Source organism: Acromyrmex echinatior, chromosome 13, assembly GCF_024713525.1.
Source record: "Acromyrmex echinatior isolate Ae372 chromosome 13, ASM2471352v2, whole genome shotgun sequence".
In the NCBI taxonomy this organism is placed as follows: Eukaryota; Metazoa; Arthropoda; class Insecta; order Hymenoptera; family Formicidae; genus Acromyrmex; species Acromyrmex echinatior.
In genome coordinates this window covers 10,399,137-10,411,168 of record NC_141864.1, presented here as the reverse complement: position 1 = coordinate 10,411,168, position 12,032 = coordinate 10,399,137, and the positions used below count along the sequence as shown (strand labels likewise).

Below are 12,032 nucleotides of genomic sequence, written 5' to 3'. Positions count from 1 at the left end.
CGGTATTATAAATATTAAATGATTTTGAATACAATGAATCGTCACATCAAGCATTCAAGTACGTATATTATTAATTTCTATGATTTATGTGACAGATTTTTCATTCAGAATTAATGGAAATTTTAATCATATAAATATTTCAAATGTTGAATTAAGATATATGCTTAGTAGAAATCATATTAAATATTTCATTATGTTATTTTTTCACACAATACAGGATTAATGGATTCAACGTAAATTTTTCTCAAAGTCACAATGTAAATTTCGTACCGCATGGAGTTTATTGTACTTTTATATTTTTCTGATAAAATAAATATTCTAAATGCTATCGAGAGAACAGCAGGTATAATATAACATACAATTTCCGGTGCATATACATATATCCAATGTATCGTTTCTCAATGTATGTAAATCGAAAAATAAAATGTTGATATAATAAGAACAGAAAAATGGCGGGAGATGCGACTTTTCGTATTCACGCGACGAAAAGATGAGTCTGACACATTCAAGGTACGCGTTACGTTGTTCGAATTACATACACTTTTTTTCCGATTTACTTTTTTACGATGTGCCAGAAAAAGCGTCACGAAGACGGATGTTCGCCCGTCGTCGATGACTCACGAGATCTACCCCACCGGTGGTTCACGCGACGGGTCCAGCATCCCCGAAAGGGACGGGCTATATAAGATTCGTGACGACTTCGGTAAAAGCACAGACCACGGCATCGTGCAGGGAGAAAGTTCCGTTAGAGAGCGAGAGTCCGAATATAAGACGCGGTAGCGGAGCGAGAAAAATAGTTTATCGCTGGTGCATCTGAAGATAAACAGTCAGGTATGTTTTTAAATTACAATTAATGATTTTTTATAGTTTATAAAAGACTTTCTTTGTTCTTATAATGGTAAAATTTTTCTTAATATATATATGTATGAAAATATAATTAACAATTACAAAAGTATCTATGCAATTTTAGAGAAAAACAAAGTTAAGACACATAATATAATTTCCATGTATCAACATTAATATTAATAATTTCCTTTAATTACAAAATTAAAATTATTATTATAGAGACAAAAAAGATTGGGTATATAATGAGTGAAATAATTTTATATAGATAATTCTTCACAATAAATAGTCAAATAGTCATTTTCAAAGTAATGATGATGTGCTTTAACTACAAACCAAATGTAAATTATAAAAAGAATGTGGGATTTCATGTTTAATCATAGATTGATAGATTTATTGTCTAATCCATTAGAGATCCTATTTTTTTCAGAGGGGTAAATATTTTTTTTGCGTTCGTCGACAAAAAACAATCGCGGCAAGGAGTGTTTTTATCGATTACCGATTGGCCGAAGCAATATAATATTTGCATACGTTCATCGTTATTTGTTTAATAATTGGAAAATTGAGATGTTTTCCAATATATTTCTTAAATATACAGATACATGGATCACATAAAATACTTTATTAAAATTAGGAGTGAAACCTACGTGTGCCGCTCTATAGTAGAATATATGTGTATAGAAACTTTCTCTTCTTTAAATATCGCCTCCGTTTCGTCTTTATTCAGATTCGCGATTTGTCATAATATCCGACCCACTATTGTGATGCTAAAGACGAATTATTGTGCCGTGAATATTTAAGAGAAGCTACTTGGATCCTGATCAGTTTCTATTTGAATAATTAGTTTATATAATTTGTATAAAGCAGAAATAATGCATAGAATCTTTAAACGTCATTTTACTTGGAAATTCAGGTATTTCTTATATTTTGAAAATTTTGTTTTTCATTTTCAAAAGAAAGCTGAAATAGAAAAAGAATAAATTCGATGATTTAACTTTAAATAATAAATATACGTAGAGATGCTAGAAATTTAAATAATCAAAATTTTTAATGAGTCGAGTGATCTGGGATGACTTAATTGTTTTTCTATTGTCGACCTATTTCGAGATAATTGATTTAATGTAAGAAGTTATGGAGGATGATTAAGAGAATATAAAGCTGGTTGCATTACTTGCAACTTGGATATTATAGAGGAAACTACGATGCACAAATGTCGAGATTATTAGATTATCAACGTGAATTTACGATTTAACGAGATGTATTAAGGCAAGTGGAAAGTAAAGTATTGAAATTATTTGCACGTACACAACACGTAACCACTTTCACTGTCGTAGGCGGTAAATAAAAGACGCGTCATGACGTGTTATGTATATCTTTGCCAAATATAGTGATTGTAGTCTCTAAAGTCAGCGTATTAGTCACTCTAAAAATGCTATCACAAACATTAGATTGCGCATGGAAATACTTTACTTAATTTGAAATTTAAATCACTCCGCTCCAACGTCACACCGCATTCGTTATGCAATTACTTTCTCCGTGTTGACGAAGCGATTTCGGAAGAAATAAAATAATGTGAGATGTGTGCTCGGCGAGAGACATCACATTTTATGAACCGGACAAACGACTTTCACTCAACTTCCTCTCGCTTTCATTAGTCCCTCCTCAGTTTAATTACACGTCTGTATACGTTTTCATATAAGACAGCCTTAGCTGGTACCGTTACTTAAAACCGGTATTTATACGTTGAGTAAGAATGTTATTGTGGTGAGCAATAAAAACTGCTTTCTCGAGTAAACAAAGACATTGAAAATTTTAAAATTGTATAAATTATTACTGAAGATCAAGTAAATATGTATCTTCCATCGATTTTGACCTAATTTCGATCCGTAGTAGTTGTTCCACAATCGTTGCGAACAATAAACTGAATGGAGAAAGGCGAGATGCACTTTCACGTGGATCCGCGCTCGGTACTTACAGAGAAATTGTCAAGAGATACTCGAGAGATCGATTGAGAAGAAAATCAAGCGCTTCGCATCAAGGATTAAATTAAAATAATCGAGAGAAAACAACAATAAAATAAAAATAATAAAAATAATTATATTAAATTAAATTATATATAATACGTAATATATTATAATATTTAAAAAATTAAAAGATTAAAAAATAAATTTTAATACTAAATCAAATATTTGATTAAAATTATAAAATTATGATAAGATCAAAAGTTAAAGAAAATAATTTATTTGTTGATCACAAAAGACAAATATAAAGTTGATTCTTTTATCTTTTGTTGCAGGATGAGAACGAAATTCGTCCTGATAGCTTGCTTGGCAATAGCGAGAGAAGTATTTGGTACTCAAGTGTACGAGACGCCGAGTGAATCTTCGCAACAATGGCAGCCGTGGAATAACCAAGACTTTAATCAAGCCTCAAACGAAAAACAAGAAAAACGTGATTTCGTCACATTCGACAACCCTGATACCTCACAACAGAAAGAAATGCAACAACCGTTGCTTTACAATGCGAATATTCAATCAAGTGGCAGTGGAGTGGCCAACGTCATTGGTCAATCAGTAAGAATTTTATCGTTATTATTGCAACATATTTGACATTAAACGTTACAAGGCTAATTAAAGTCAGAAACATAAATTTTTGACAAAGTAAAGTGTATATTTAATATTTAGAGTGTATGTGATCACTTTAAAGAAAGATAATAGTTAATAAATATACGAATATGTTTATATATTCAATTACAGATTGATTCTGTGATCGATAATATTATCGTATCTAATCGGCAAGGTCGCAATCTTGAGGAATATAATGAAATTTATTCTGATCCTAAAATAAAAAATGCTCTGCAGCTCGACAATGATACGCTCGCACGTAGTTTCATCAAGGACAAGCTTTGCTCTCTCAGTTTGATTAGCGTAAGTACAGTTTTCTAAGTCGATTAAATTTTTTAATCGCTAGAAATATAATTAGTATTTTAAATTTCTTTTCTACTTCGAGAAATTTTAAAGTTAGTTATAAACGCTTAAGAACTACGCGCTTGTACACGCGTTGTATCGCTTTTATAAGTATTATTAATATGAATATAATTAACGTTCCAAACTTTCCTATTTAATTCTCTGCAAACATCTATATATATATAGGGTGCCTTCCAACAAGCGACTCAGTACAACACTGTGATTATCTCATCTTTGTTTAACATTGGCGAACAACAGGGATGTAATGCACTGTGTCACATCGTGTTATGTCTCTTGTTGAAAGGCATTAAAGTCCATTAAAGTCCTGAGAATTAAAAAATTATATTTTATGTATTAAATTATGACTTTCACGAGATTCGAATCATATTTTAAAGTGTATTAATTATTTTATACAGTGCGAGGAGGTGGAAGAACGACGACCTTACTATTCTCCACATCGCGATATTCATCCTCACGATGTCATCTATGCTCAACCGGTGACCATCAAGCCAGTGGGTCGTCCACTTCCAGCCGTACCCGTGAAACGACCTTATGGTCCAGCGAAACCTATACCATTTCCTCCTAGTTTTGGTGGACCTTCACTTTTGGGACCCAATGTTTTTCCCGGACCCGGACCGACGTTCGGTAGACCTCCGCCTACGTTTGTCGGGCCTTACCCTGGATATAAGAAACCCGGTCTGCCTTTTCCATTAGGGTCCAAACCCATATATGAACCCAGCATCGAGTCCGATTTCGAGGATAAATTTATCGACAAGAAGCAGGTGATCCTCCATCAACCGACTGCTGCAGGTGTTCAGCAACACGTTCATCATCATTATCATCATGGAGATGCCGATAGCACCGTGGCGCATAATCCCGCCGTAATCGCATCATCTCCTCCATTCGGTGGTATCAACAGTTATGGTTATGGAAACGGCGGTACTTACGGAGGCTTGATCAATGATTTCGAAGATTACAAGAAAACGTTCAACATCAAAACGTCCACGAGCAACAATGACCCGTCGACCTCTTCCTCGTCCGCAAAGGGTTATGCCGATCGTTACCCCACTTATGTGAAACCGAACAGCAAACAATTTACTCCCGGTGGACAATTTGTCTCCAGTCAGTTCTTGGAGAATGGTTCCCCCGGTGATTATTCGTTCAATAACGGTGCCGACAACAGTTTCGGTTCCTCCTCGTATGACGATTGCGTATGCGTGCCATACGATCAATGCTTAACATCCAATCACGTAGGCCGTAAAGACGATCTCTACTTGGCGATCGATCCGCGCAATCTTGACAAGGGTATCGAGGCCGAAACTGACGAGATAGTAATCACCGACGGAAACGGCACAATGACTGTCGTAAGAGTACCCAAGGGAGCAAACGAGACCGAGATTGTGCAAACGAAAAACGAGCAGACGGAGAAAACAGAAGTTACGAAGCGAAGCAGCAGGGATGTCAAGCACGTTACCAAGAAGAACGACGAGCAGGTGATACAAGAAGTAAGTTGACACAAACTGTTTCTCTCGCTTTTCTTGCGAGTTCCGAGCGGACGATGTGACAATCGATGTATAAATTATCAAACTTTGACCGTTCTTTAGATATTATTTTAGATCAGAGATTAAAATTTAGATTATATATAAATTAATCAAAATTATTCGCATCGGAAGCTCGACTCGTACATTGATTAAATTATCGGACGTGTAAAATGTATGGCTACTTGTAACAAATATTTAGTGCCATTGTTCTGTAATACGTATCGCTCAGTTTGACACTCTCAGTCAGTCTGTTTGTCCTAGACAACGCAATCACACAATTAAACGTCCGTACTAGAAACGATAGATTAGATGTCATGTAGTGGAGGACATCATGTGATCTGGGTCGAACGAATTTTAATAAAGCGCGAACGAGAGCGAGGAAAAGCGACGAGAAAGTTTCGACTATAATCAACATGTTAATTCTCCCGAAAAAAAAACGGAATCGGGATGAAAGAGAGAGAAAGAGAAATAGACCTCGGTTCTACGTGAATTTGTTCGTCTCTCTCGTTGCAGAGACTGACGGTAGGAACCGGCAATCTGGACTCCTCGAAATTGAACGTGAAGCCGACTTGGGGCGTCAGTTTCGGCCTACCGCAAACCGGTGGTGTCGGTCCAATCGCGCCCCACCCTGGTTATCCCCTGGGAATCCCGGGGTACACACCGGGCTATGGGCTGGTTGGCGGACAGGGCATAAATCTAGGTCCGGTCGCCGTGAATCCGCTCGTAGCGGTGCAGGTCACCAAAGACGAGTACGGTGAGAAGATCATCAAGCCTTACGTGAACCTTCATGTAACACCCAATCCAGGACTTATTCACAAGCTAGGCCATCTCCTGGCTTACAAGAAATATGGACTATACGGCGGTCATTACGGTGGTCATTATGGCGGTCATTACGACGGACATTACGGCGTTTACGCTCCTCATTATCACACACATCACGAGAGACCGATCTATCATTATCCGTCCAGACCGCCGTTCTATCCATCGCACAATATTCATCATCACGAACCGATCTATTACAAGCCTCACAGCGGACAATACTATCCTTCTCACTTATACAAGGACGATAACGACGATTACGATGACTACGATTATTCGGATGATTATCAGGATAATTACTATAGAAACGCTCGTGCGAGAAACGCGTCAACGACGAAAGGTAGACAATTCTTGACAAAGGATTTGTCGAAGGTTTCGCCGGAAGGACTGACCGGCAACGAACGACAGAAGAGCGGGAAGATTACTTTCTCAAACAGAAGGAGACGCGACACGACGGCATTTAACGAAACGACATCGGAGGTAAGAATACGGTTGGTTGGTCTGCTCGCTCTGCTGAACAGACTTAACCGTTGTAATAACGAGGTTGTAGAGTCGCTGTAAAGCGGCTGAGGCCGTCAGCGGATGACTCAGAATGACGGTGATACCGACTCTGCAAACTTACGAAACACGAGATTGTCAAACTGAGCAGCGGTGTATAGCACAGATAGAAGTCGAGAATATGATAAGTAGAACTCGTCGTAGGTATGTCGGGACGAAATCAATTGACCGATCCCTTTCTATTCGCAGAGACGATATGGACGTCCGGCTTGCAATTCTTATCACGTCTGCTGCCCAAGATCGCAGATAATAGGAGTGAAACACGGTCAATGCGGAGTTAGAAACGCACAGGGCATCAATGGCCGTATCAAGACCCCAATCTACGTCGACGGAGAATCCGAATTTGGTATGCGACTTCTAATACAATTAATTACTGAATGAATAGCATTTGTAGAAAAGGATACTGTCAATTTGAATTAGATACGTTTTGGAGAAATCCTCTCTGGGAATATTAAGATAGAAAACATAAAATATAAACATAACTCTCCCTTTTTTGTTGTAATTTCAAGAATAGCAAACATTTAACTGATATTATTGCTTATCGATCGCAAATTAATAAATACGCGTACATGTATTTTAATAAAACTTTCCTGAATGTAGAGATCAATTATCATTATCGCGAATTTAATATTACTACTACAATATTAAATTTTTCAAACATTAATTTTTAATATGCTTTAAATTTTAAATACTTGATATATAATTTCATATGCATTTGTACTGCTTAACAATATGATATTATTTGAGATATTTTTCACACATATGCATTATATAATAATTTTAAATATTTCATTACATGGCAATATTAAAGAATATTATTGCTATATTAAATCATTCTTAATTTAGGTGAATACCCATGGCATGTAGCTATTATGAAGATCACTGCAGAAAATGTCTACGTTTGTGGAGGTACTTTGATCTCGTCCCGACATATCATTACTGCTGCTCATTGCATCAAGACCTATGTCCCTCGTGATCTTCGCGTACGATTAGGCGAATGGGATGTGAATCACGACGTTGAATTCTACCCCTACATCGAACGAAACGTTGTGAGTGTCTTCGTGCATCCTGAGTACTACGCTGGCACTCTTGCCAATGACATCGCTATTCTAACGCTGGATCATAACGTCGATTTCACAAAGAACCCTCACATTAGTCCAGCCTGTTTGCCAAATAAATACGACGACTTCACTGGAACAAGGTGCGTACTCTCCATAATTTACAAAACGGAAGAGATCATTGTGAAAAAAATTATTTTTAAAATTTCTCATTAATGCGTGTAGCGAGATTTCTTCTAAACTCAAGGTTAATGAATTTCAATTCTTATAATTCATATATATTGATATTTCCCCAGAGAAAAGTAATTGATTGTTAGTACAGCGACAAAAAATTTTGTAGATAAATGCTTATAGCATGAAATAATTTGAGATACATATAATATATTGGATCATCTAAAAAGTATCCGCGGTACTTTGTCACTAGATATATGACCATCAACACACATCTAGTGACAAAAAACCGCGGATACTTTTTAGATGACCCAATATATATTTAAAACGTATTTCTTGATAGAATATTTTATATCTTTAAGCCTATGTGGCTATTATAATGCTATAATATTCTTAATATAATTTCCAAAATTTAACAAGTTTTAGCCTAGTAATTTAAAGCCTAGTATTATTAAAAAAACGTAGCAATAACATTAATTATCTCTTATTTTTTGTAAATACTTAATGTTGCCTCATACGCGAGAAGAAGCAGCAGATGTTTCAGAAAAATTGATATAAATAACAAATTATATTTTAAAAAATTCCTGTTATTAAGAGTCAAATAATTATAAACCAAAAATCTTTCCGAACGGATTCTCGCTTCTAAACGCGGTGCGCTTTAATTGAAATTTAACATAATGTATGGCAGATGCTGGACCACCGGATGGGGCAAGGACGCTTTCGACGATCGCTCCAAGTATTCTAATTTGTTGAAAGAGGTGAACCTACCTGTCGTCAGCAATCATGTGTGTGAGCAGCAGATGAGGCAGACGCGGCTAGGACTCAGCTTCACGCTTCATCCGGGCTTCATCTGCGCCGGTGGCGAGGAGGGCAAGGATGCCTGCAAGGGCGATGGTGGCGGCCCCATGGTCTGCGAGCGTCAAGGCCACTGGCAGTTGGCCGGTGTCGTCTCCTGGGGCATCGGTTGCGGCCAACGGAACGTGCCTGGAGTCTACACTCGCGTCTCGCATTATCTCGACTGGATTCACCAGATTGTCGGATCTGTGAATTAATGATAAGAGAAAATTCGAATCAAGTCGTAATTGACATAAAAAAAAAGACATAGCAAAGTTTCATTTCTTCAAAATCGAACAATATTTTAATTTCGTATATATATATATATATATAGAGAAAGACATATTTATATATATTTATATTAAAATCGTTTATATTCTATTATATTTGCATATAAGCAAATTTTACTTGGAGGCGGCCGATTCAAAACAAAAAGTTATTTATTCGATTATTGCTCGTTCTTGTGTCATCAATTAGTTTCTCTTTTTTTTTTTTAAAATGTCTAATTTATTGTATATAGATTTCTAGGAACGCGTTCCACTTGGTGCTCACATAACACTCGCAAATATTATTTGTCCTTCACTGCGTTCAGCAGAAAAAATAGCTTTGCAACTCTTGTAAAATTTTTTAATATGATTAGTCTTGCCTAAATGGAAATAATTACACTGAGAAAAAAATGCTATTGATTCAATTAAAGATTCTATATTACGAGCTGTCAACAGCTGTTAACATAAGTAATTAATTCATGTATATTTTTGACATAAAGGGATAAATTATTATTTCAATAATCAAGGCCTTTGTCAATAAAAATATACATGAATTAATCACTTAGTAACAGCCCATATAGAATTTAATTGAATCAACAGCATTTTTTTCTCAGTGTAGAATTTATATACATATTAACTTTTCAACAGTTGCAAAGCTTTTTCTGCTAAATGCGGCTCTTGTTTAACACTTGACAAGAATCAAATAATTTCAAGAGTGTTGGAAACATCAAATGGAACGTAGTTCCTTGATCGCGCGCCAAAGTCGGCGCCATTTGCGCACCGGCTAGCGATACACGGCACGCAATTCGCGAAATCTGATTCGAGCGTTCGGATCGTCGAGTAATGCATTTTCTTTGCAACAGCTTATATATATTATATTTATCAGTCTAATAAATAACTTACACACATATACCTCTGTATTCCACGACCACTTCTCTGCCCCGACGCTGCATAATTATGAGGTCTGTTCGCGTTGCTCGCACTTTTTGCACTCGGCATCTTCGCTTTCTCTCTTTTCAAAGCCAAATATATATCTATCTCATTTTAAGTGCAAAAATATTTGGGGATTTTATGTATCGTGAACAGACCTATGATCAGTCGAGAAGTGTGAGAATCGCTTAGAATTTGCGTGCGATCTGCAATCGAATTTTTGCCATAAGAATAAATATTTGAATATCAGGAGAAAAGGCGAAAAAGGGAAACGTCGGCAATAGCGATTTAAACGCGACAGATAATAATATCTCGATATTTTCTTAAAAATACCTTCGTCTTGAGAAAGAGAATCTCGTTCGAGTAAAGTCGCGACTGCAAATTTCCGCCATCTTGCAACGGTTTTCGAAGAATTGCGCTTCAAGCGAATTTCGGATATTCTCGAACATGAGAGGATGTGTAGATCTACTTATATCTTTACTTTAGGATACCTGAAAGATCAGGATGTCTTTCTCGATACTTTTTGCACATTTTATCATTGGAAAAACCATGCAACTCACCTCTCATGATCAGTATTACGCGCATTGCTCGCGATATCGTCGCACTAAATTTGAATCGGCGAGAGCGTCACTCCGAACTGCGCCGATCGCGTCCGAAAACGCCCGAGAACGATTTCGATACTTGTGCCGCCATCTATCATCTTCCAGCAGAATTAAAAAGTATCCACTCTATAACCTCTCTTGCAATCTTAATCTCAAAACATTGTTTAGCGTTATACGAAATACGCATAGTTTTCATAAAGTAGACGTTGATCTCGATGTTGCATCTCACGAATAATCGAGGACGATATTAAGAAAGAATCGGAGCAGCAACTCGGTACACAGAATTAATTAGTAGGAGGAAAATTTGTAGAGAGTCAGAACGGTGAATCCGGCAGTCGTTTACCGGTCAACTGTACACAATGCCTATAAAGTTCATCGGTCGCACAACGGATTTCAAGGGAAAGCCCTTATGGGAAATCGTGGCAAATCTGAAGAACTTCGGCGTTGGCAGACTCGTGATAAGAAATCGCTTTCAGAGGTATCCCGAACCTTGTTACATGAAAATACTGAAGGTCGCTGGGATGCCCTTACCTGACCGACCCTATGTAAGTGCTGAAAATGATGGTTGATCTTTCCAGCAAGTGAGACAATGTAACAGTAATCATTTCATCTTTATTTATAGCAATCAATAAAAATATAATGATTTATTGTGTCATATAAAGTCCGTTTTTTATCAAAGAATTCTCTGAACTGGTACAATGGTACATATAAGTTGGATCAAATTATATTTCTTTTGCTTCAATTTATATGCATCAGTTTGGAGAATACTTCGATAAAGAATAGACTTCTTAATCCGTATTTCTTGCTGGAAAACATGCAATATACCAAATAATTCTAATTTGTGTTGCATCTTCTAACATGGTTGCATTGCTTCAGAACGACCGCAAAGTTATGGTATTAGTTGAGAAAGTCTTCCGTGGCATCAAAAGCTCGAAACCAGTGCAACTGGACAGCTCGACTTACAAGGCAGATTACATGCTGATTCCTAAGGATCAGGAGCATATATTTCTTAATAACACAAAGGTAGTGGAGAAGAGAATCATGCCCAAGACAACGGAGCTTCCACCATTATTCTCACACTTGATAATAAATCAGATGAAGGCAAAAGGCATCGCTGTGTCCACAGAACCAAAATTAAATCTTCGGTATAATCTCACAGCAACAGATGTTAAGAATTACAGAGTAGCTGAGGAAGATGAAACCCCAACGGTGAAATTGAACTTTAAGGTGGACGAGTCTAGTTCATTGTTCCCAAAGCCAGAAGAGACAGCAACCCCGTGAGATTTTACATTTAATGTTGATATATAGTTGTTAAGAATAAATATTTTATAAATTATTTCTGAAGAGAGAAGCAATAAATTACTTTAGGGAGAAACGTAAAAAGAAAACAATCCGATTCTCAAAGCTCCATTTCATTGGATGTATAATTAAATTCAGGAGTGTC

The 12,032-nt window shown here is 36.7% G+C and overlaps 2 protein-coding genes across 2 annotated transcripts; both read left to right on the top strand.

Moving 5' to 3' along the window:
• The first annotated feature begins 3,118 nt into the window (after nt 1–3,118).
• Nucleotides 3,119–9,964, top strand: LOC105146109 (uncharacterized). The gene is made up of 7 exons (XM_087412761.1): nt 3,119–3,416; nt 3,600–3,770; nt 4,226–5,314; nt 5,864–6,649; nt 6,917–7,073; nt 7,574–7,928; nt 8,645–9,964. The coding sequence occupies exons 1-7, from the start codon at nt 3,141–3,143 to the stop codon at nt 9,006–9,008; spliced, it is 3,198 nt and encodes a 1,065-aa protein (XP_087268887.1). The 5' UTR covers nt 3,119–3,140; the 3' UTR covers nt 9,009–9,964.
• Nucleotides 9,965–10,724: 760 nt separating this feature from the next.
• mRpS34 (mitochondrial ribosomal protein S34) lies at nt 10,725–11,979 on the top strand. Its single transcript, XM_011056167.2, has 2 exons — nt 10,725–11,133; nt 11,465–11,979. Exons 1-2 carry the CDS (start codon nt 10,948–10,950, stop codon nt 11,867–11,869), a joined length of 591 nt encoding a protein of 196 aa, XP_011054469.1. The 5' UTR covers nt 10,725–10,947; the 3' UTR covers nt 11,870–11,979.
• The last annotated feature ends 53 nt before the right edge of the window (nt 11,980–12,032 follow it).

Excerpts from the sequence above, each read along its gene's own strand:
- mRpS34 (XM_011056167.2), top strand. The coding sequence starts at position 10,948 with ATGCCTATAAAGTTCATCGGTCGCACAACGGATTTCAAGGGAAAGCCC. Across the intron at positions 11,134-11,464 it reads CCTTACCTGACCGACCCTAT|AACGACCGCAAAGTTATGGT; the intron begins GTAAGTGCTGAA and ends GCATTGCTTCAG.
- LOC105146109 (XM_087412761.1), top strand. The coding sequence starts at position 3,141 with ATGAGAACGAAATTCGTCCTGATAGCTTGCTTGGCAATAGCGAGAGAA. Across the intron at positions 7,074-7,573 it reads CGACGGAGAATCCGAATTTG|GTGAATACCCATGGCATGTA; the intron begins GTATGCGACTTC and ends TTCTTAATTTAG. Across the intron at positions 7,929-8,644 it reads GACGACTTCACTGGAACAAG|ATGCTGGACCACCGGATGGG; the intron begins GTGCGTACTCTC and ends AATGTATGGCAG.